The sequence below is a fragment of the Pseudopipra pipra genome, chromosome 6 (genome assembly GCF_036250125.1).
Source record: "Pseudopipra pipra isolate bDixPip1 chromosome 6, bDixPip1.hap1, whole genome shotgun sequence".
NCBI classification, from domain to species: domain Eukaryota; kingdom Metazoa; phylum Chordata; class Aves; order Passeriformes; family Pipridae; genus Pseudopipra; species Pseudopipra pipra.
The window spans coordinates 56,895,252-56,920,223 of NC_087554.1; the positions used below are offsets into that span (position 1 = coordinate 56,895,252).

The 24,972-nt window shown below is 52.4% G+C and overlaps 1 protein-coding gene across 2 annotated transcripts in view; it reads right to left on the reverse strand.

The window, feature by feature from the left end:
• Positions 1-4,624: 4,624 nt before the first annotated feature.
• Positions 4,625-24,972, reverse strand: part of LOC135416312 (protein AHNAK2-like) — a 74,111-nt gene continuing 53,763 nt past the window's right edge. For both annotated transcript variants that reach the window (XM_064659349.1, XM_064659350.1), the window contains exon 7: positions 4,625-24,719. In XM_064659349.1, the coding sequence (XP_064515419.1) occupies positions 4,767-24,719 (19,953 nt within the window). In that variant the 3' untranslated portion in view covers positions 4,625-4,766. The remainder of the gene's footprint in view (positions 24,720-24,972) is intronic.

The window sequence follows — 24,972 nt, forward strand, 5'->3', positions numbered from 1 at the left end:
CCATACAAGACTCATGCGGTTTAAGGTTCAGCTTATAGAGGAAAAACTGACATTTATGGGAGTACTCTTTTATTTTCTCTACTGAAACCATTGCTGGTTTTCCTCTACATATGAAGGGGTGGTTTACAGTTAAGACAATTAATGAGATCTAAGATGAACTTGAGTTTATTTTCCTGGTTTCTTGTGAGACTTTTTAGGCCCTTTCAAAACTTGATTCTTATTTACTTGTTCTCTATTAAAAAAGTAGATTATCATGTAAATTATAACCAGGCTGAGTTTCAGTTCTTTTCTTTTCCATTTATGCAACAGAGTTAATACTAATCCCTATGCATGCATATGTTACTTATTTCTTTCATTTAGATTGTGATTTCTGAGGACTGTACCAAACGTAAGCTGGGGCCTCCAGTTGTATTCATTAGCATTTATTTATTATCCTTGAATGGATTAGATGCTAGGAAAAGGTTCTTCATCCAGAGGATGCTTGGGCACTGGAAAAAGCTACTCAGGGAAGTTGTCACGGTACTGAGCCTGACAGAGTTCAAGAAGCATTTGGATGACACTCCTGGACATGTGGCATGATTCATGAGGATGTCATGTGTAGAGCCAGGAGCTGGACATCGTGGGTCCCTTCTGACTCAGAATATTCTATGAGTTTCTAGTTTGATTGCAGGCTGTTCAGATTTTTGCCAGTATTGGTTTATTTATGTCTACAAAGAGTTGCTGGCTTGGATCTTGAGCAAGGATGCTCTTGTCTGATCAGCTCATCTCATGTACCTGTGTTATGATTACAACGTGAGTGAACCAGCCCTCTGCTTCATCTCAGTGCCTTTCACGTGGAGCTGCTGCACTGCTCTCCCAGCAGGCTCATTTCTGAGAGCCCTTGGTTTGGTGCAGTGCCTTGTGGCTACAGCACTGCTGACAGCAATGCAGATGACAGCAAGACAGGACCTGGCTGGCTCCACAGGCTATGAGTACTGACAGGACTGCAAAGCCACCTGGCTTCACATGTTGGACACCAGCTTGTTCCAAAAGCTTTAGTATTGTCTGCTTTCATTTTTTTCCTGCTGTTACCTAGGATTTTCTTTTACCAAGTGTTCCAGATAAAACATACATTCATTGTTTTCATCCAGGTACTGAGAAAACATTTCATCTGCCATTTATGCTGTATCAAGGTACACTTAATTTCTTGACATTTGTAAATATCTCCCTAATCCCTAGAAGACAGCTCCTGAGTCCTCACTGATTCACAGACCACTGCTCTCTGCAGCTTTCCAAGGAGGGGAAGTAGAGAGGAAGGTGCTGATCCCTTCTCTCTGGTATCCAGTGATAGGATGTGTGGGAATGGTTCAAAGCTGCATCAGGGGAGGTTCAGACTTGACATTAGGAAACATTTCCTTACCAAGACGGTTGTCAAACACCAAAACAGACTTGTCTCAAGCAGTGTTTGATGCCCCAAGCCTGTCAGTGTTCAAGAGGCATTTAGACAATTCCCTTAACAACTTTAACATTTTGACTATGTTTGGGTCATCTCTGAAGTGGTCAGGCAATTGGACTAAATGTTGTTGTTCCCTTCCAATTAAGTATGCTATTCTGTTCTATTCTATTCTAAATGGCTTTAAACTGAAAGAGGATAGTTTAGATCAGATATTATGAAAAAATTCTTTACTGTAAGGGTGGTGAGGCACTAGAACAAGTTGCCCAGAGAAGCTGTGGCTGCCCCAACCCTCGAAGGGTTTAAGGCCAGGTTGGATGGGTCACTGAGCAATCTGGTCAAGTGAAAGGTGTCCCTGCCATCACAGGGAGATTGGAACTAGATGGTGTTATACCTTCTTTTGCATGTCAAATCACAGCTGCAGGGTTTTTTGACTGGGGACTGAACGTAGATATTTAACTGAACAGCCCACCTTTTCAGATGTTAAAAAATAAGTAGCAGTAATCAAGGAAACCTACCACAGCTAAAAGAATGACCTGAGCATCTCAAACAAGGTGTGCATGTGTGTTCAGAATCAGCCTGCAGAAAAGATATCTACGAGCTACAGGTTTGTTACTGTGCTTCTTGCACTCTTTTGAGCTCTGTTCTTAGCTATTCCTGTGGTCAGACCCTTGGGTAATACCTTGTTAACCTGGTTCCTGTTTTGCTACCCTACACTTTTTCCAAAGCTGACAGAAGCCTCCATGGAGGAAGGTTTTATTGTTGCTTCCTTTCTCTACTGCTCTTCCCTTAACTATTTCATTCATCCTTTGAAAACATCACAGAAAACATCATTGCTCTGTGGCCACTGCTGTCTCAGAGTTCAATTGACTTGATTCTGTCACCTGCTGCCACACTCATGGTCAGTGCTGCCCACATGGATTCCTATTTGTGGGCCCAAGTAAATGGACACTACCTGAGAAACGTCTTCTGTGAAGGCTGCTTTGCAGGCAGATGTGAGCTGCTGTTAGAATAGCATGTCCTTTATTGTATACATCACCTTTTTCTGGACTCAATTTTTCTGTCTACTTTGCAATGTTTTCCTCAGTCCTGGTATGTGCTGTTGTTGCCTGATGTGGTAATTTTGGGTCTATTCAACAATGATGTGTATACTCAGGGAAACTTCAGGGAAATTCTGTATGATCCAAATAAATAACACAATGCTTAACACTTATGACACGAGTCTCTTCAGACATAACTGGAGTTTTCTCTAAAATAACTGCCTGCAGTTCTCTTCAGAAATTTAAGTGTACCTCAAAGATATGCTTGAGAGGTGGGCCAATGCAAACCTTATGAAGTTTAACAAAGTGAAGTGCAAGGCCCTGGGTCATGGTAATCCCAGGCACACCTAGGGATTGGGTGGAGAAATGATTGAGAGCAGCCCTGTGGAGAAAGATTTGGGCTGATGGTTGACGAAAAACTCACCATGAGCCAGCATTGTGCGCTCACAGCCCAGAAAGCCAACCATGTCCCGGGCGGCACCAAAAGCAGTGTGGCCAGCGGGTCAAGTGGGGTGATTCTCCCCTTCTACTCTGCTCTTGTGAGAACTGCCCAGAGTATTGCATCCAGCTCTGGTGCCATCAGCATAAGAAGGACATGGAACTGTTGGAGTAAGTCCAGAGGAGGGCCACAAAGTTGATAAGAGGACTGGAACATCTCCTCTAAAAAGACAGGTTGAGACAGTTGGGGCTGTTCAGCCTGCAGTGGAGAAGGTTGTGTGAAGACCTCATAGCAACCTTCCAGTATCTGAAGGGGGCCTACAGGGAAGCTTGAGAGGGGCCCTTCATCAGGAATAGTCTACTGGTAGGACAAGGAGTAATGGGTACAAACTGAAAAGATGGAAATTTAGGTTAGATATTAGGAGGAAATTCTTTACTATGAGGGTGGTGAAATACTGGAACAGGTTGCCCAGAGAAGTTGCAGGTGCCCCAACCCTGGCACTATTGAAGGCCAGGCTGGATAAGGCCTTGAGCAATGTGGTCTAGTGGGATGTGTTCCTGCCCATGGCAGGGGGATTGGAACTAGACAATCTTTGAGGTCTCTTCAAACCCTTAACATCGTATGATTCTATGAAGAAACCTAGAAATGAATAGCATCTCAACTTACAGATGGTTAGATCAAGTACACTTCATTGAAAATCCAGTTGCTAAATGTTTTGCTGTGTCTGCTTTCCCTGTACTAAATAGAACATGGAGAAAGGAAATAGAGGATTAGAAAACTACTGTAACAAGACCTATTGCAAATTTAAGCTGGGATTTTCAGAATCAGAAACGTCAGTAACTCACACTAGTCGAGTTATTATCCATATGGTGAGTTTATTGTGACTTAATAATACAGACAGTGTTTTAATGGTACATGTGAAGGCTGTCACATATGCACTCTGGTTTCCATTGTGCCCTCGAGAGAAGCATTGATATAAACAAAGAAGCAAATAATTATATACACCTCCTTTCCCAGAAAATCTTTGAAGCAATTCCACCAGTGTGGCAGATCATTCTAATCATTTAACTATCCCATAAATATATACATTAAAATTTATTTATCCACATTCATATAATTATTCTTTGTAAGCATGTTTTATTCTGGTATCTTAAAAATGTGAATTAGTTACAAGTTTTTGGTCTTGAAATTATTCTGTTGGGTTTTGTTTTGGTATTTTTAAAATCTTTTAAGGCTAAATATGACCCACCACAATAATAAAAAAATCAGAAGAGAGGAAGAGGTAAAGCGTTAGTCTCTCTACACTAGTATTTAATTTTTATTTTATATTTTAAAATGTTCGTGGAATATACATACTACTTTAGCTGAAATAAAGAAAAACATTTTAATAAGAAAGCAAAAGTAGGTCAGAAAGTTCCAAAATCTAAAGAGGTAAATATAGTTCTTATAGTACTAGTTTATAACCCATTCCAGAAATAAACTGTTATCCAAACGTAATTACATTGTGTGTTTTGAGAAGCCTATTTAAAAAGCCTTTTGCTATAACTGAGCCTTTCAATGGTTTACTTTCATGATTCAGTTATATTTTTTCAGACTTTGATCAAACTATGGGCTCCTCTGTACTTGTCATAATTCTTGCCTTTGGGGCAGATTTGAAGAAATCATTATTTTTATTAGTGCACAATATAGTACATCCATGTACTTGAAAATTTGCATGTGGTAAATTCTGTTAAAATCTTTTTATTAACATCAGCTTTGGGTTTTAATTTTCAGTTACCAGAAAATTAAAAAAACACATTTTTTTCTGTGCATGTAGATGATTTTGTTTTCATTGAGTACTGAGAAAATACAACCTTCATTTGGTTATATCTCCATCAATATTAGATTTACTATCTTTTTCTTCCTCCAACAAGATTAGTTCAGTTCTTGCCAAAGATGTCACAATAGATGAGGCTCCATCAGTTTCAACTTTTTCATCCCTTGTTGTTTCTTTAGGTGATAAGCTTTCTTGTGCATCAAAAAATACATCAGGTTTATCTGATGGGCTATCTTCATCTGAGATTCTTCCCTCTTTATCACCCATCTCTTCTTTTTCAACAGACTTAGCCTTTTTGGAAGGAGATGTGAAACCAAGCTTGGGAAATCTAAACCATCCAGTTTTTTCAGTTTGCTTAGAGAAATCATCTGATGTGTCAGCAGATTTCATATCTTCTGGATCTGATTTTTTTACTTCTGCTTTTACATCTGTGCTTGCTTCATCACCAGAAGAGGAAAAGCCAATCCCTGGAAGCCAAAACTTGAATCTTCCAGGAGATCTTTTGCTATCAGTCTTTTCTTTCTCATTGGTTTTGTCTTTTTCTTCACCTTCCATGGCTTCAGCTACATCCTCATCTTTAGAGAGAGGACCTGAAGTTATTCGCTCTGGTGATTTATCAGGAATACCCTCTTCAAGTTTACTGGAAGGCTTTGCTTCAGCAGCACATGTTTTTAACTTTGGCAAACTTATTTCTCCACTAAATTTTTCAGACTCATGATGTGGTTTGTCAGATAGTTTAAGCTCAGCACTGCCAGTTCTCTGTGCTGCTACTCCAAAGCTTTCCCCAGCACATGTAGATTTTTTCACTGATCCACCTTCCGTCGGAGATGGCTGCTGGACTAGCACTTCTAAGTCACTGTGTGATTCAGGTAACTTTGCCTTGAGCAATGAGAATCCCAATGTAGCAGTTTTGACTTTTGATGACAGAATCTCTGATTCTTTCAGTATTTCAGTAGTGTAAATCTCACACCTTTCAATAGCAACGTGTTCAGGTTCTACTTTCTCACTCACTTCTTGGCCTTCTATGTAAGACCAATGAATGTCCTGCCCTGCATTTGAAAGGGAGGACTCTATGGTAGTTGTCATTTGTGCTGTTTTAATGTCAGGTTCAGTCAGCATCAGAATTTTGCTTTTTGCTTTTTGAATACTCCCCTCTAAAGCCCCTGGTGTTTCATCAGAGATAGCAGAGCTTGCTTCCAGTTGCACTATTTCAATATCAGTACTAGATCCCTTTGGATCTGTTGCCACTTTTGACACTAAAACATCAGCTTCAATTGGGAGAGTTTTAAAAGTGAATCTTGGTATTTTTAGTCTGGGAATTCTTACAATTACTTCTGGGCCACTTTCTGATTGGTCCACTGTTTCCCCTGTTATTCTGGTAGATGCTTCCATATAATCCAGAGCTGGACTTTTCAGGCCAACAGATCCTTCTGGTTTCTGTAACTGCATTTCTGCTGCGCCTATTTCACTTTTAGATATTGAATCAGCTTCTGACTTTGTAACATTGATATCACCTTCAAAACCCTTGATTTCCGAATGAAACATTCCAAATTTCGGAATCTTAAACTTGTATGCTTTAGTTTTACTTATTTCTGCTCTATCTTCTACTTGCACTGCCATTCCTGCAGACACATCCTTTTCAACACTTCTCACTTGAAATTTCATTTCAGGATCTACTCTAGTAATTTTAACATTCGTCTTCACTCCTGGAACTTCTACTTTTAGATCTTCCAGCTTAGCAGTAACATAAGTACCATCTTCTGATCCCTTTGTTGTAGACCATTCACACATAGTCCTTTTTAACTGACTTTCTTCACTGTCTTTTCCTATAATTTTCACCTCACCCTTTATCTTTCCTTTTTTAATTGCTGCCTCTTTATTTTGAATATCAAGCTCCTCCTTTGGAAGTCTAACATCTGTTTTCTCCTGTGTTGCATCCAGAGTAATTTCAGCTGATGACGGTTTGCATCCTACTCCTGAAGTCTCTAACTTAGTGGAACTTTCTACCTTTGGAACTTCCATATCCTGTGGTTTGACTTTATGCTCTTGAAAAGTCAGAGTACCTGTAGAAAACCTATTTGTTAAACTGTTGTCTTTGTCAGTTTCTGAAGCACTTAGGTATGATTTAGGCACTTCTGCTGCAGACATTGTGAATTCTGAAGTATGCATTTTTTGTCCTTCAGCACCACACTTAACTATGTCTGCATAAGTTTCAGTTTTTGGAATATTCACTCTACTATCTGTTCTTTCTGTGGACAATGAAATATCTCCTTCCATCTTCGACAAGCTAACATCAGAACTCCTCACAGAATCTTCAATTTTTTTAATCTCTTCTTTTCCAATAGTAATTTCAGCAACTGCATGTGGTAATGAGAAGGTATTTTCAGGAATACTTGTTTCAGTTTGTACTTTTCCAGAGGGAATGCTCGCCTGAGCTTTTTCCATACTTTCAATATCAGCATCACATTTTTTTTCCTTTAAGGATGTCCTGCCAAATGCAGGTATTCTGAATTTTGGCATTTTAAACCATCCCTGATGTTCTTCAGTCTGAACTTCTTCAGCTTTTATCTCGTGTTCTTCTTTTAATTTGATTTCTTTGTCCTCAAGACTCTCAATAGCTCCCTCTGTCCTTGGTTTAGACACTGACTGGAGGCTTATGTCTACTTTTGGAGCTTCAATGCCACCAGTCAGATCTTGGGGTGTTTTTATTTCACAAACAACTACTCCAGGATCTGATATATCAGATATAAGTTCTGATGCTGGAACTCCCACAGCAATGTCAGCAATTTTTAGCTGGGGTTGCTCAGCTTCTATTTTTGGAGAGCTGATATCTGCCTCTGGGCATTTCCCTTTTGTTAGGGAGATTCCAAACTTTGGTTTCTGGAATTTGGGCATTTTAATCTTCCCTTCAGGACCTTCTAATTTCACTTTTCTTCCATCCACAACTGATGATCTTTCTATTACTATATCAGGGCTCTTCAGTTCAACTGAAGCTTCTCCTTTGGGGAACTTAATACCTGGTTTTTGAATGTTACATTCATCAGTAGAACTTGACTTTAGGTCAACCTGTTGAAAACTCCCCTCTGAGGGAGTCAGAGCAGCATCAATCTTTGCTGAGCTGATTCCCATTTCATTTTGAGAAGCTTCAGTTTCTATTTTAGAAAACTCCAAAGTGTGGAACTTAAGATCAGCCACTTTTATGCTTATTTGTGCCCCTTCTTCAGTCCTTTCAGAATGACTTCTTTCTATATCAGGTATCTGAATTGAATCATCACCCTCTCTTTCCGTTTTAAGAAGAGTAGCATCAACTTCAACTTTTGACGAATGAGACTGAGATTTTGGAACCTTGATCTTGGACAGTGAAATTTTAGGCATGACAAATTGAGGCTTTTTAATTGGACTTTTTTGTTCAACTTTTCCTGTAGATATTTCCAGATCAAGGGCTGTCCCACTACCTTCATCATCCATTCCAGTTCCTCTCACTTCTGTATCTATTCTGCTTGACATTACAGCAAGCTTTTGGTCTTCCAGATTTGCTCCAGAATCAGGTTTAACACTTGTTTCCTTCTTTGGTGACCAACTGAAGGATGGAAGTTTGAATTTTGGCATTTTGAAATGTCCTTCTTTCTCTTCTCCATCTCCATCTGGCTTTATTTCCCCTTTGATTTTTAGTGCTGCATCTGAATCTTGAATATCACTGTCTGGTTTTGGAATAGAAATGTCAGCTGAAGGGAGGTGAACATCAGCCTCTGATGCCTTACTGTCAGTTTTGGTCATTTTGACTTGAGGGCTGTAAGTCTCTGTTCCTGTGCCACATTCCACCTCCAAGTTTGGTCCTTCGACAACAATGTCAGATATTTCTACTGTTGCTTTTAGCTGGGGAACCTTGACTTCTGATTTGGACTGGCTGACCTCCTTTTCTGGCCCTTTCCCTTTAGAAAGTATAATTCCTAACTTCGGCATTTGGAATTTAGACATTTTTGTTTTCCCTTCAGGACCTTCAGCTTTTATTTCTACATCACTCACAGCAATTTCACTTGATGTTCTTTCAACACTTGCATCAGGACTCTTCATCTTAAGTGAACCTTCAGTTGTCGTCCTAATATCTGAGGTGGAGAGGCTGGTGTTAGCAGCAGCTGATTTCAATTTTAGATCATCTTCTTCACGCATACTAAGTATGACTTCACCTGTAGGCCTGCTAATATCCACGTCTATTTCGGGAGCTTTGACTTCTGGTTTGGAAAATTCCAAAGTTGGGACCGTAACTTTTGGCATTTTTATGCTCATTCCAGCCCCTTCCCCACTAATCTCTTTCTCAGATTTCTGTACTGAAACACCTTCTTTTTCTTGTTTGGGACCACAAATATCAGTTTCTAGTACAGGCAGAGAGACTTGGACTTTCTGACCCTTAATTTTAGGGAATGAGATCTTTGGCATGGTAAATTGGGACTTCTTGTTTCTGATCTTTTCACCATCTTTTTCTATAGATGTATCAAGTTCTACATGAACATATTGATTCTCAGAAGTCGGAAAAGTTAATTCAGAGTCTGTGTCTCCAGATAAAGTAGACAAAGGCGGTTCTTCCAGATGTTTCTCAGCCTGAGATGGAACAATAGCTTCTTTCTTTGGAGACCAACGAAATGAAGGCAGTTTGAATTTTGATGATTTAGATTTGTTTTCTTTCTCCTCAGCATCCTTCTCTCCTGAAATTACTTCCTGGTCTGCCTTGCAGTCTAAATCTGTGCTATGGATTTCTCCTTCTGATTTTGGCATGGTAACTTCCATTGGTGAGAGATTGGGATCCAGTATTGGTGCATCCAGAACAACTTCAAGTGAAGGCTTGTGCAACTTTACACCTAACTTGACATCAGAGATCTCAGTTGGTTTTCCAGTATCAGGTTCAGTTATATCAGATGTTATCCTTTCCCTGGAAATTTCAGATTCCACTTTGAAACCAATGTCACTTTCTGATGCTTTACCCTTAGATCGAATTCCAAATTTTGGTTTTCGGAACTTAGGAATTTTAACTGTAACATCTGTATCACCCAAAGATATATCACCAGCTCTTGTTTTAACTTCTGACTTAAGACCTTCTTGCTCCACAGAACCATCTTCATTTAAAATTTCAAAATCTGAAAGATTTTCATCTGCAAGAGATGGTATTTTTGATTCGGATTCTGTTAGATTTATTTGGTATTTAGTAAGCGTAATATCCTTTTTTTGAAATGAGGACTCATGGTCAATTCCAGATGAACTCAAATCAACCTTGGAGAAACCCAAGCTAGGAATTCTGAACTTAGTATTTTTAGATATATTATCTCCCTTTAAGTCAGGCAAAGGCTTAGATGCGACACTACCTGAAAGAACAGAAGAAGTATCCTCTGTTACAGAACAACTAAGAGATTCTGACATTGAAATATCAGCTCTCGATTTACATTCTCCATGAGGTTTGGAAATCTTAGAAAGAGAAACTTTAGGCATTCTAAATAGAGAACTTCGAGATTTACCCATCTCGTCCTCTATAAAAGACAAGGAATCTACAGGAACTTCAGAAGTAGGGACCTGGATCTCGGCCCCCGGAAGGGTAAAATCCACCTCGGCGGCTCCCGAGGGCACCGTCACTTGGGGCTCCTTGAGGCTGACGTCCACCTCGGCGGCCACGCTGCCCTTGGCCTCTCTGCTGCTGGACCAGCCAAAGGAAGGCATGCCGAACTTGGGCATCTTGAACTTGCCGTCCTTACTCTTGGCGGCCTCCTTCTCTGGGGCTTTTGCTTCTCCTTCCAGGCTGAGGGTCGCCTCGGGCGCCTGCACGTCAACGCTGGCCTTGGGAAGGGTGACGTCGACGGAGGGCACACTGATGTCCACCTTGGGAGCCTTGATGTCAGCTTTGGGCATTTTCAGGGAGGGCTTCTCCAGCTTCCAGCCGGCCCCTTCCGTTTTGGCGCCGGGGACGTCGGCTTTGAGGCTCAGGCCGGGGCCCTCTCCTGCGGCCGTCACGGTGGCGGAGGGGAGCTCGACCTCTGCGCTGGGCAGGCTGACCTCGGGCCCTTCCGCTTTGGGGGAGGACACTCCAAATTTGGGCTTGTCGAACTTGGGCATCTTAAGCTTTCCTTTCAGGCCCGAGGCTTCCAGTTTGGCCCCGTCGAGCGAGACTTCAGCGGAGGGTGCTTTGAGGTCTATCTCGGGCGCCTGGAGCTCGAGGGAGCCTTCGACGGAGGGCAACTTGATGTCGGGGGCCGCGATGCTGACGTCGGCGGCGCCGGCCTTGAGCTCTGCCTGCGGGAGGCTGACGTCTGCCTCCACTTTGGGAGCCTTGACGGTGGGCTTGGAGAAGACCACGCTGGGCACCTTGACTTTGGGCATGTGTATTTTCATGCCGCCGCCCTCAACTTTGCCGGCTGCCACCTCCAGGCCGCCTTCGGCCTCGGGGCCCTGCAGGGCGACTTCGCCCTCCTGGCCTTTGGGCAGCGAGACCTCGGCCTTTGGCAGGCTGACCTGCGCGTGGGGAGCTTTGACCTTGGGCAGCTTGACGCTGGGCATCTTGACGTCGGGCATCTTGATGTCGGGCATCTTGAATCGACCCTTCTCGCCCTCTCCCGTGGCGGCCGCCTCCAGCGTCACCTCCACGCCGGGCGCTTGGATCTCGGCGCCGGGCAGGCTCACCTCCACTTCGGCGGCTCCCGAGGGCAGCGTCACATGGGGCTCCTTGAGGCTGATGTCCACCTCGGCGGCTCCCGAGGGCACCGTCACTTGGGGCTCCTTGAGGCTGACGTCCACCTCGGCGGCCACGCTGCCCTTGGCCTCTCTGCTGCTGGACCAGCCAAAGGAAGGCATGCCGAACTTGGGCATCTTGAACTTGCCGTCCTTACTCTTGGCGGCCTCCTTCTCTGGGGCTTTTGCTTCTCCTTCCAGGCTGAGGGTCGCCTCGGGCGCCTGCACGTCAACGCTGGCCTTGGGAAGGGTGACGTCGACGGAGGGCACGCTGATGTCCACCTTGGGAGCCTTGATGTCAGCTTTGGGCATTTTCAGGGAGGGCTTCTCCAGCTTCCAGCCGGCCCCTTCCGTTTTGGCGCCGGGGACGTCGGCTTTGAGGCTCAGGCCGGGGCCCTCTCCTGCGGCCGTCACGGTGGCGGAGGGGAGCTCGACCTCTGCGCTGGGCAGGCTGACCTCGGGCCCTTCCGCTTTGGGGGAGGACACTCCAAATTTGGGCTTGTCGAACTTGGGCATCTTAAGCTTTCCTTTCAGGCCCGAGGCTTCCAGTTTGGCCCCGTCGAGCGAGACTTCAGCGGAGGGTGCTTTGAGGTCTATCTCGGGCGCCTGGAGCTCGAGGGAGCCTTCGACGGAGGGCAACTTGATGTCGGGGGCCGCGATGCTGACGTCGGCGGCGCCGGCCTTGAGCTCTGCCTGCGGGAGGCTGACGTCTGCCTCCACTTTGGGAGCCTTGACGGTGGGCTTGGAGAAGACCACGCTGGGCACCTTGACTTTGGGCATGTGTATTTTCATGCCGCCGCCCTCAACTTTGCCGGCTGCCACCTCCAGGCCGCCTTCGGCCTCGGGGCCCTGCAGGGCGACTTCGCCCTCCTGGCCTTTGGGCAGCGAGACCTCGGCCTTTGGCAGGCTGACCTGCGCGTGGGGAGCTTTGACCTTGGGCAGCTTGACGCTGGGCATCTTGACGTCGGGCATCTTGATGTCGGGCATCTTGAATCGACCCTTCTCGCCCTCTCCCGTGGCGGCCGCCTCCAGCGTCACCTCCACGCCGGGCGCTTGGATCTCGGCGCCGGGCAGGCTCACCTCCACTTCGGCGGCTCCCGAGGGCAGCGTCACATGGGGCTCCTTGAGGCTGATGTCCACCTCGGCGGCTCCCGAGGGCACCGTCACTTGGGGCTCCTTGAGGCTGACGTCCACCTCGGCGGCCACGCTGCCCTTGGCCTCTCTGCTGCTGGACCAGCCAAAGGAAGGCATGCCGAACTTGGGCATCTTGAACTTGCCGTCCTTACTCTTGGCGGCCTCCTTCTCTGGGGCTTTTGCTTCTCCTTCCAGGCTGAGGGTCGCCTCGGGCGCCTGCACGTCAACGCTGGCCTTGGGAAGGGTGACGTCGACGGAGGGCACGCTGATGTCCACCTTGGGAGCCTTGATGTCAGCTTTGGGCATTTTCAGGGAGGGCTTCTCCAGCTTCCAGCCAGCCCCTTCCGTTTTGGCGCCGGGGACGTCGGCTTTGAGGCTCAGGCCGGGGCCCTCTCCTGCGGCCGTCACGGTGGCGGAGGGGAGCTCGACCTCTGCGCTGGGCAGGCTGACCTCGGGCCCTTCCGCTTTTGGGGAGGACACTCCAAATTTGGGCTTGTCGAACTTGGGCATCTTAAGCTTTCCTTTCAGGCCCGAGGCTTCCAGTTTGGCCCCGTCGAGCGAGACTTCAGCGGAGGGTGCTTTGAGGTCTATCTCGGGCGCCTGGAGCTCGAGGGAGCCTTCGACGGAGGGCAACTTGATGTCGGGGGCCGCGATGCTGACGTCGGCGGCGCCGGCCTTGAGCTCTGCCTGCGGGAGGCTGACGTCTGCCTCCACTTTGGGAGCCTTGACGGTGGGCTTGGAGAAGACCACGCTGGGCACCTTGACTTTGGGCATGTGTATTTTCATGCCGCCGCCCTCAACTTTGCCGGCTGCCACCTCCAGGCCGCCTTCGGCCTCGGGGCCCTGCAGGGCGACTTCGCCCTCCTGGCCTTTGGGCAGCGAGACCTCGGCCTTTGGCAGGCTGACCTGCGCGTGGGGAGCTTTGACCTTGGGCAGCTTGACGCTGGGCATCTTGACGTCGGGCATCTTGATGTCGGGCATCTTGAATCGACCCTTCTCGCCCTCTCCCGTGGCGGCCGCCTCCAGCGTCACCTCCACGCCGGGCGCTTGGATCTCGGCGCCGGGCAGGCTCACCTCCACTTCGGCGGCTCCCGAGGGCAGCGTCACATGGGGCTCCTTGAGGCTGATGTCCACCTCGGCGGCTCCCGAGGGCACCGTCACTTGGGGCTCCTTGAGGCTGACGTCCACCTCGGCGGCCACGCTGCCCTTGGCCTCTCTGCTGCTGGACCAGCCAAAGGAAGGCATGCCGAACTTGGGCATCTTGAACTTGCCGTCCTTACTCTTGGCGGCCTCCTTCTCTGGGGCTTTTGCTTCTCCTTCCAGGCTGAGGGTCGCCTCGGGCGCCTGCACGTCAACGCTGGCCTTGGGAAGGGTGACGTCGACGGAGGGCACGCTGATGTCCACCTTGGGAGCCTTGATGTCAGCTTTGGGCATTTTCAGGGAGGGCTTCTCCAGCTTCCAGCCGGCCCCTTCCGTTTTGGCGCCGGGGACGTCGGCTTTGAGGCTCAGGTCGGGGCCCTCTCCTGCGGCCGTCACGGTGGCGGAGGGGAGCTCGACCTCTGCGCTGGGCAGGCTGACCTCGGGCCCTTCCGCTTTGGGGGAGGACACTCCAAATTTGGGCTTGTCGAACTTGGGCATCTTAAGCTTTCCTTTCAGGCCCGAGGCTTCCAGTTTGGCCCCGTCGAGCGAGACTTCAGCGGAGGGTGCTTTGAGGTCTATCTCGGGCGCCTGGAGCTCGAGGGAGCCTTCGACGGAGGGCAACTTGATGTCGGGGGCCGCGATGCTGACGTCGGCGGCGCCGGCCTTGAGCTCTGCCTGCGGGAGGCTGACATCTGCCTCCACTTTGGGAGCCTTGACGGTGGGCTTGGAGAAGACCACGCTGGGCACCTTGACTTTGGGCATGTGTATTTTCATGCCGCCGCCCTCAACTTTGCCGGCTGCCACCTCCAGGCCGCCTTCGGCCTCGGGGCCCTGCAGGGCGACTTCGCCCTCCTGGCCTTTGGGCAGCGAGACCTCGGCCTTTGGCAGGCTGACCTGCGCGTGGGGAGCTTTGACCTTGGGCAGCTTGACGCTGGGCATCTTGACGTCGGGCATCTTGATGTCGGGCATCTTGAATCGACCCTTCTCGCCCTCTCCCGTGGCGGCCGCCTCCAGCGTCACCTCCACGCCGGGCGCTTGGATCTCGGCGCCGGGCAGGCTCACCTCCACTTCGGCGGCTCCCGAGGGCAGCGTCACATGGGGCTCCTTGAGGCTGATGTCCACCTCGGCGGCTCCCGAGGGCACCGTCACTTGGGGCTCCTTGAGGCTGACGTCCACCTCGGCGGCCACGCTGCCCTTGGCCTCTCTGCTGCTGGACCAGCCAAAGGAAGGCATGCCGAACTTGGGCATCTTGAACTTGCCGTCCTTACTCTTGGCGGCCTCCTTCTCTGGGGCTTTTGCTTCTCCTTCCAGGCTGAGGGTCGCCTCGGGCGCCTGCACGTCAACGCTGGCCTTGGGAAGGGTGACGTCGACGGAGGGCACGCTGATGTCCACCTTGGGAGCCTTGATGTCAGCTTTGGGCATTTTCAGGGAGGGCTTCTCCAGCTTCCAGCCGGCCCCTTCCGTTTTGGCGCCGGGGACGTCGGCTTTGAGGCTCAGGCCGGGGCCCTCTCCTGCGGCCGTCACGGTGGCGGAGGGGAGCTCGACCTCTGCGCTGGGCAGGCTGACCTCGGGCCCTTCCGCTTTGGGGGAGGACACTCCAAATTTGGGCTTGTCGAACTTGGGCATCTTAAGCTTTCCTTTCAGGCCCGAGGCTTCCAGTTTGGCCCCGTCGAGCGAGACTTCAGCGGAGGGTGCTTTGAGGTCTATCTCGGGCGCCTGGAGCTCGAGGGAGCCTTCGACGGAGGGCAACTTGATGTCGGGGGCCGCGATGCTGACGTCGGCGGCGCCGGCCTTGAGCTCTGCCTGCGGGAGGCTGACGTCTGCCTCCACTTTGGGAGCCTTGACGGTGGGCTTGGAGAAGACCACGCTGGGCACCTTGACTTTGGGCATGTGTATTTTCATGCCGCCGCCCTCAACTTTGCCGGCTGCCACCTCCAGGCCGCCTTCGGCCTCGGGGCCCTGCAGGGCGACTTCGCCCTCCTGGCCTTTGGGCAGCGAGACCTCGGCCTTTGGCAGGCTGACCTGCGCGTGGGGAGCTTTGACCTTGGGCAGCTTGACACTGGGCATCTTGACGTCGGGCATCTTGATGTCGGGCATCTTGAATCGACCCTTCTCGCCCTCTCCCGTGGCGGCCGCCTCCAGCGTCACCTCCACGCCGGGCGCTTGGATCTCGGCGCCGGGCAGGCTCACCTCCACTTCGGCGGCTCCCGAGGGCAGCGTCACATGGGGCTCCTTGAGGCTGATGTCCACCTCGGCGGCTCCCGAGGGCACCGTCACTTGGGGCTCCTTGAGGCTGACGTCCACCTCGGCGGCCACGCTGCCCTTGGCCTCTCTGCTGCTGGACCAGCCAAAGGAAGGCATGCCGAACTTGGGCATCTTGAACTTGCCGTCCTTACTCTTGGCGGCCTCCTTCTCTGGGGCTTTTGCTTCTCCTTCCAGGCTGAGGGTCGCCTCGGGCGCCTGCACGTCAACGCTGGCCTTGGGAAGGGTGACGTCGACGGAGGGCACGCTGATGTCCACCTTGGGAGCCTTGATGTCAGCTTTGGGCATTTTCAGGGAGGGCTTCTCCAGCTTCCAGCCGGCCCCTTCCGTTTTGGCGCCGGGGACGTCGGCTTTGAGGCTCGGGCCGGGGCCCTCTCCTGCGGCCGTCACGGTGGCGGAGGGGAGCTCGACCTCTGCGCTGGGCAGGCTGACCTCGGGCCCTTCCGCTTTGGGGGAGGACACTCCAAATTTGGGCTTGTCGAACTTGGGCATCTTAAGCTTTCCTTTCAGGCCCGAGGCTTCCAGTTTGGCCCCGTCGAGCGAGACTTCAGCGGAGGGTGCTTTGAGGTCTATCTCGGGCGCCTGGAGCTCGAGGGAGCCTTCGACGGAGGGCAACTTGATGTCGGGGGCCGCGATGCTGACGTCGGCGGCGCCGGCCTTGAGCTCTGCCTGCGGGAGGCTGACGTCTGCCTCCACTTTGGGAGCCTTGACGGTGGGCTTGGAGAAGACCACGCTGGGCACCTTGACTTTGGGCATGTGTATTTTCATGCCGCCGCCCTCAACTTTGCCGGCTGCCACCTCCAGGCCGCCTTCGGCCTCGGGGCCCTGCAGGGCGACTTCGCCCTCCTGGCCTTTGGGCAGCGAGACCTCGGCCTTTGGCAGGCTGACCTGCGCGTGGGGAGCTTTGACCTTGGGCAGCTTGACGCTGGGCATCTTGACGTCGGGCATCTTGATGTCGGGCATCTTGAATCGACCCTTCTCGCCCTCTCCCGTGGCGGCCGCCTCCAGCGTCACCTCCACGCCGGGCGCTTGGATCTCGGCGCCGGGCAGGCTCACCTCCACTTCGGCGGCTCCCGAGGGCAGCGTCACATGGGGCTCCTTGAGGCTGATGTCCACCTCGGCGGCTCCCGAGGGCACCGTCACTTGGGGCTCCTTGAGGCTGACGTCCACCTCGGCGGCCACGCTGCCCTTGGCCTCTCTGCTGCTGGACCAGCCAAAGGAAGGCATGCCGAACTTGGGCATCTTGAACTTGCCGTCCTTACTCTTGGCGGCCTCCTTCTCTGGGGCTTTTGCTTCTCCTTCCAGGCTGAGGGTCGCCTCGGGCGCCTGCACGTCAACGCTGGCCTTGGGAAGGGTGACGTCGACGGAGGGCACGCTGATGTCCACCTTGGGAGCCTTGATGTCAGCTTTGGGCATTTTCAGGGAGGGCTTCTCCAGCTTCCAGCCGGCCCCTTCCGTTTTGGCGCCGGGGACGTCGGCTTTGAGGCTCAGGCCGGGGCCCTCTCCTGCGGCCGTCACGGTGGCGGAGGGGAGCTCGACCTCTGCGCTGGGCAGGCTGACCTCGGGCCCTTCCGCTTTTGGGGAGGACACTCCAAATTTGGGCTTGTCGAACTTGGGCATCTTAAGCTTTCCTTTCAGGCCCGAGGCTTCCAGTTTGGCCCCGTCGAGCGAGACTTCAGCGGAGGGTGCTTTGAGGTCTATCTCGGGCGCCTGGAGCTCGAGGGAGCCTTCGACGGAGGGCAACTTGATGTCGGGGGCCGCGATGCTGACGTCGGCGGCGCCGGCCTTGAGCTCTGCCTGCGGGAGGCTGACGTCTGCCTCCACTTTGGGAGCCTTGACGGTGGGCTTGGAGAAGACCACGCTGGGCACCTTGACTTTGGGCATGTGTATTTTCATGCCGCCGCCCTCAACTTTGCCGGCTGCCACCTCCAGGCCGCCTTCGGCCTCGGGGCCCTGCAGGGCGACTTCGCCCTCCTGGCCTTTGGGCAGCGAGACCTCGGCCTTTGGCAGGCTGACCTGCGCGTGGGGAGCTTTGACCTTGGGCAGCTTGACGCTGGGCATCTTGACGTCGGGCATCTTGATGTCGGGCATCTTGAATCGACCCTTCTCGCCCTCTCCCGTGGCGGCCGCCTCCAGCGTCACCTCCACGCCGGGCGCTTGGATCTCGGCGCCGGGCAGGCTCACCTCCACTTCGGCGGCTCCCGAGGGCAGCGTCACATGGGGCTCCTTGAGGCTGATGTCCACCTCGGCGGCTCCCGAGGGCACCGTCACTTGGGGCTCCTTGAGGCTGACGTCCACCTCGGCGGCCACGCTGCCCTTGGCCTCTCTGCTGCTGGACCAGCCAAAGGAAGGCATGCCGAACTTGGGCATCTTGAACTTGCCGTCCTTACTCTTGGCGGCCTCCTTCTCTGGGGCTTTTGCTTCTCCTTCCAGGCTGAGGGTCGCCTCGGGCGCCTGCACGTCAACGCTGGCCTTGGGAAGGGTGACGTCGACGGAGGGCACGCTGATGTCCACCTTGGGAGCCTTGATGTCAGCTTTGGGCATTTTCAGGGAGGGCTTCTCCAGCTTCCAGCCGGCCCCTTCCGTTTTGGCGCCGGGGACGTCGGCTTTGAGGCTCGGGCCGGGGCCCTCTCCTGCGGCCGTCACGGTGGCGGAGGGGAGCTCGACCTCTGCGCTGGGCAGGCTGACCTCGGGCCCTTCCGCTTTGGGGGAGGACACTCCAAATTTGGGCTTGTCGAACTTGGGCATCTTAAGCTTTCCTTTCAGGCCCGAGGCTTCCAGTTTGGCCCCGTCGAGCGAGACTTCAGCGGAGGGTGCTTTGAGGTCTATCTCGGGCGCCTGGAGCTCGAGGGAGCCTTCGACGGAGGGCAACTTGATGTCGGGGGCCGCGATGCTGACGTCGGCGGCGCCGGCCTTGAGCTCTGCCTGCGGGAGGCTGACGTCTGCCTCCACTTTGGGAGCCTTGACGGTGGGCTTGGAGAAGACCACGCTGGGCACCTTGACTTTGGGCATGTGTATTTTCATGCCGCCGCCCTCAACTTTGCCGGCTGCCACCTCCAGGCCGCCTTCGGCCTCGGGGCCCTGCAGGGCGACTTCGCCCTCCTGGCCTTTGGGCAGCGAGACCTCGGCCTTTGGCAGGCTGACCTGCGCGTGGGGAGCTTTGACCTTGGGCAGCTTGACGCTGGGCATCTTGACGTCGGGCATCTTGATGTCGGGCATCTTGAATCGACCCTTCTCGCCCTCTCCCGTGGCGGCCGCCTCCAGCGTCACCTCCACGCCGGGCGCTTGGATCTCGGCGCCGGGCAGGCTCACCTCCACTTCGGCGGCTCCCGAGGGCAGCGTCACATGGGGCTCCTTGAGGCTGATGTCCACCTCGGCGGCTCCCGAGGGCACCGTCACTTGGGGCTCCTTGAGGCTGACGTCCACCTCGGCGGCCACGCTGCCCTTGGCCTCTCTGCTGCTGGACCAGCCAAAGGAAGGCATGCCGAACTTGGGCATCTTGAACTTGCCGTCCTTACTCTTGGCGGCCTCCTTCTCTGGGGCTTTTGCTTCTCCTTCCAGGCTGAGGGTCGCCTCGGGCGCCTGCACGTCAACGCTGGCCTTGGGAAGGGTGACGTCGACGGAGGGCACGCTGATGTCCACCTTGGGAGCCTTGATGTCAGCTTTGGGCATTTTCAGGGAGGGCTTCTCCAGCTTCCAGCCGGCCCCTTCCGTTTTGGCGCCGGGGACGTCGGCTTTGAGGCTCAGGCCGGGGCCCTCTCCTGCGGCCGTCACGGTGGCGGAGGGGAGCTCGACCTCTGCGCTGGGCAGGCTGACCTCGGGCCCTTCCGCTTTTGGGGAGGACACTCCAAATTTGGGCTTGTCGAACTTGGGCATCTTAAGCTTTCCTTTCAGGCCCGAGGCTTCCAGTTTGGCCCCGTCGAGCGAGACTTCAGCGGAGGGTGCTTTGAGGTCTATCTCGGGCGCCTGGAGCTCGAGGGAGCCTTCGACGGAGGGCAACTTGATGTCGGGGGCCGCGATGCTGACGTCGGCGGCGCCGGCCTTGAGCTCTGCCTGCGGGAGGCTGACGTCTGCCTCCACTTTGGGAGCCTTGACGGTGGGCTTGGAGAAGACCACGCTGGGCACCTTGACTTTGGGCATGTGTATTTTCATGCCGCCGCCCTCAACTTTGCCGGCTGCCACCTCCAGGCCGCCTTCGGCCTCGGGGCCCTGCAGGGCGACTTCGCCCTCCTGGCCTTTGGGCAGCGAGACCTCGGCCTTTGGCAGGCTGACCTGCGCGTGGGGAGCTTTGACCTTGGGCAGCTTGACGCTGGGCATCTTGACGTCGGGCATCTTGATGTCGGGCATCTTGAATCGACCCTTCTCGCCCTCTCCCGTGGCGGCCGCCTCCAGCGTCACCTCCACGCCGGGCGCTTGGATCTCGGCGCCGGGCAGGCTCACCTCCACTTCGGCGGCTCCCGAGGGCAGCGTCACATGGGGCTCCTTGAGGCTGATGTCCACCTCGGCGGCTCCCGAGGGCACCGTCACTTGGGGCTCCTTGAGGCTGACGTCCACCTCGGCGGCCACGCTGCCCTTGGCCTCTCTGCTGCTGGACCAGCCAAAGGAAGGCATGCCGAACTTGGGCATCTTGAACTTGCCGTCCTTACTCTTGGCGGCCTCCTTCTCTGGGGCTTTTGCTTCTCCTTCCAGGCTGAGGGTCGCCTCGGGCGCCTGCACGTCAACACTGGCCTTGGGAAGGGTGACGTCGACGGAGGGCACGCTGATGTCCACCTTGGGAGCCTTGATGTCAGCTTTGGGCATTTTCAGGGAGGGCTTCTCCAGCTTCCAGCCGGCCCCTTCCGTTTTGGCGCCGGGGACGTCGGCTTTGAGGCTCAGGCCGGGGCCCTCTCCTGCGGCCGTCACGGTGGCGGAGGGGAGCTCGACCTCTGCGCTGGGCAGGCTGACCTCGGGCCCTTCCGCTTTGGGGGAGGACACTCCAAATTTGGGCTTGTCGAACTTGGGCATCTTAAGCTTTCCTTTCAGGCCCGAGGCTTCCAGTTTGGCCCCGTCGAGCGAGACTTCAGCGGAGGGTGCTTTGAGGTCTATCTCGGGCGCCTGGAGCTCGAGGGAGCCTTCGACGGAGGGCAACTTGATGTCGGGGGCCGCGATGCTGACGTCGGCGGCGCCGGCCTTGAGCTCTGCCTGCGGGAGGCTGACGTCTGCCTCCACTTTGGGAGCCTTGACGGTGGGCTTGGAGAAGACCACGCTGGGCACCTTGACTTTGGGCATGTGTATTTTCATGCCGCCGCCCTCAACTTTGCCGGCTGCCACCTCCAGGCCGCCTTCGGCCTCGGGGCCCTGCAGGGCGACTTCGCCCTCCTGGCCTTTGGGCAGCGAGACCTCGGCCTTTGGCAGGCTGACCTGCGCGTGGGGAGCTTTGACCTTGGGCAGCTTGACGCTGGGCATCTTGACGTCGGGCATCTTGATGTCGGGCATCTTGAATCGACCCTTCTCGCCCTCTCCCGTGGCGGCCGCCTCCAGCGTCACCTCCACGCCGGGCGCTTGGATCTCGGCGCCGGGCAGGCTCACCTCCACTTCGGCGGCTCCCGAGGGCAGCGTCACATGGGGCTCCTTGAGGCTGATGTCCACCTCGGCGGCTCCCGAGGGCACCGTCACTTGGGGCTCCTTGAGGCTGACGTCCACCTCGGCGGCCACGCTGCCCTTGGCCTCTCTGCTGCTGGACCAGCCAAAGGAAGGCATGCCGAACTTGGGCATCTTGAACTTGCCGTCCTTACTCTTGGCGGCCTCCTTCTCTGGGGCTTTTGCTTCTCCTTCCAGGCTGAGGGTCGCCTCGGGCGCCTGCACGTCAACGCTGGCCTTGGGAAGGGTGACGTCGACGGAGGGCACGCTGATGTCCACCTTGGGAGCCTTGATGTCAGCTTTGGGCATTTTCAGGGAGGGCTTCTCCAGCTTCCAGCCGGCCCCTTCCGTTTTGGCGCCGGGGACGTCGGCTTTGAGGCTCAGGCCGGGGCCCTCTCCTGCGGCCGTCACGGTGGCGGAGGGGAGCTCGACCTCTGCGCTGGGCAGGCTGACCTCGGGCCCTTCCGCTTTGGGGGAGGACACTCCAAATTTGGGCTTGTCGAACTTGGGCATCTTAAACTTTCCTTTCAGGCCCGAGGCTTCCAGTTTGGCCCCGTCGAGCGAGACTTCAGCGGAGGGTGCTTTGAGGTCTATCTCGGGCGCCTGGAGCTCGAGGGAGCCTTCGACGGAGGGCAACTTGATGTCGGGGGCCGCGATGCTGATGTCGGCGGCGCCGGCCTTGAGCTCTGCCTGCGGGAGGCTGACGTCTGCCTCCACTTTGGGAGCCTTGACGGTGGGCTTGGAGAAGACCACGCTGGGCACCTTGACTTTGGGCATGTGTATTTTCATGCCGCCGCCCTCAACTTTGCCAGCTGCCACCTCCAGGCCGCCTTCGGCCTCGGGGCCCTGCAGGGCGACTTCGCCCTCCTGGCCTTTGGGCAGCGAGACCTCGGCCTTTGGCAGGCTGACCTGCGCGTGGGGAGCTTTGACCTTGGGCAGCTTGACGCTGGGCATCTTGACGTCGGGCATCTTGATGTCGGGCATCTTGAATCGACCCTTCTCGCCCTCTCCCGTGGCGGCCGCCTCCAGCGTCACCTCCACGCCGGGCGCTTGGATCTCGGCGCCGGGCAGGCTCACCTCCACTTCGGCGGCTCCCGAGGGCAGCGTCACATGGGGCTCCTTGAGGCTGATGTCCACCTCGGCGGCTCCCGAGGGCACCGTCACTTGGGGCTCCTTGAGGCTGACGTCCACCTCAGCGGCCACGCTGCCCTTGGCCTCTCTGCTGCTGGACCAGCCAAAGGAAGGCATGCCGAACTTGGGCATCTTGAACTTGCCGTCCTTACTCTTGGCGGCCTCCTTCTCTGGGGCCTTTGCTTCTCCTTCCAGGCTGAGGGTCGCCTCGGGCGCCTGCACATCAACGCTGGCCTTCGGAAGGGTGACGTCGACGGAGGGCACGCTGATGTCCACCTTGGGAGGCTTCATGTCAATTTTTGATTGTTCTTCACCAGTTTTTATTTTAATATCAGTTGTTGACATCACTATTTGTCCAGTAGTTTTTTGAAAGGCATTTTCTACCTTGCAAGGTTTTATAGTTATTTTTTTCGGACTTGGCAGCTGGACCTTTGTCTTTTCTTTGATGTCATTTTCTTTTATTTTTTCTTTTGATATCTCAGTTTTCACTTCAACACTTGGTACCTTAATTTCTTCTGCTGATCCACATATCTCTGCTTCTGCTCCTTCTTTTATTGTTGGCATTTTTCCTTCCATTTCACTTATCTGTCCTTCAGTTTTCCCTGTTTCATCCTTGGTATTTGACCAAGTAAATGTAGGAAATTTTAACTTTGGGAGTCGGAATTTGCTTTCTTTTCCCTCTATATCTTTCTCACCTGTCTTCATTTCAATTTCTAACTTTAAGGTTTTGTCACTTGTGGGCATGCCATCTTCTTCTATCCATTCCTTTTTTACAGTATCTTCTGATTCACCTGTGGTTTCTTGTCTTGTTATTTTCATGTCAGTTTTAGGTGTTTTGGTCATTTTGAATGATGGCATTTGTATTTTCCAAGAAGATACTTCTGGTTCTGCATCAGGTATGTGTGTTTTCACATCCAAATTCCTGCCATCCTCTGAAGTCGCATCCATTGTTTTTTCTGGTTCTGAATGTGGAACATCACCTCCGAGTTTGGTGGTTTCAGTCTCTGTCTCTTTTCTCTTGGGCACTGAAATCTCAAATTTTGTTTTCTGAATTGTTAGTATCTTTGTGTCTTCTTCTGCTTGAATTTCTCCTGCTTCCAGTGTGTCGGATGTGTTTAATTCTGCTTTTGCAGTTCCTATTTCTAGGCCTTTTACCTGGGTAGATCCTTTAGCTGTGTGACTCATCAAGTCTATGTTAATTTCACTTTCTCCTTCTTTTTTAACTGGTGTTCCTTTCTGTTTCTTTTTTCGGGATTTTGATGATGCTTGTGATGTTTTTTCAGTTGGACTTGCTTTCAGATCAGGTGTTTCTAAACTGGGCTTTGGTATCTCTGTTGTTATGTCTGGTACCTCAGGTAAACTAAATTTTGATGTTGATTCCTTGTCTTTTTCTTTTTTAATGCTTATTTCAACTTCAGGGCATTGTTTTACGTGAGATGGGATGCCATTTTTCATATCTTTTAAGTCTTTTGTTAAAGTTTCCTGTACCTCCCCTATTTTCATTTTGTAAGCAGGAGATGTGCTATATTCAACAGTCAGGATTTCAGGATTCTCCAGGCTAATATCTTCTTCATGTATTTTTTCTCTTTCAGAGATCAGTGTAGTTTTTATTTCTTTTTTTTGTTTCTCTTGTAGGTCTGTTTTGGACCTGTGCATTCTGAATCCAATGCTAGGGAACTTCAGCTTCCTTTGGCTTCCTTTTTTTTCTTTGGTATGGACTTCTTGTGGAAATTGAGACTCTGTGTCTGTGCTTGTAGGAGAAATATCCTGTACAGCAGGCTCATATGCATCTGATGTACTATGAGATCTTCTGTGCCTCAGTATCTTTTTATTTTTGATTGACTGGAATTTTGGCCATGATAATCTGTCTTTTTTAGGTCTCTTGCTTCTTCCTACTCTTTGGCTTGTAATTAATGTTTCCCTGTCTTCTTCTGAAATGGCTTTTCCTGAAACATGAAGTGTTTCTTCAGGAATGCTCTCACTGAGTTCTTTCTCCTGAAAGAACAAATAGTAGTCAGAAGATTAGAAGTAACCTAAATATAGGTGTAAGAGAAAATAAAAGACATACTGTAAAATGGGTAGAAAAAAGTTCTTTTTATTAATAGTATCTACTTCTTATGTAAAAAAATAATGAAAATTATATATATATATATGTATATATGTATATAGTGTCAGGAAGAAATTACACAAAACAAATGGATTCTATGGCTGTAATATATTGATTTCTGAAGGTTTACATTCTTTGCAA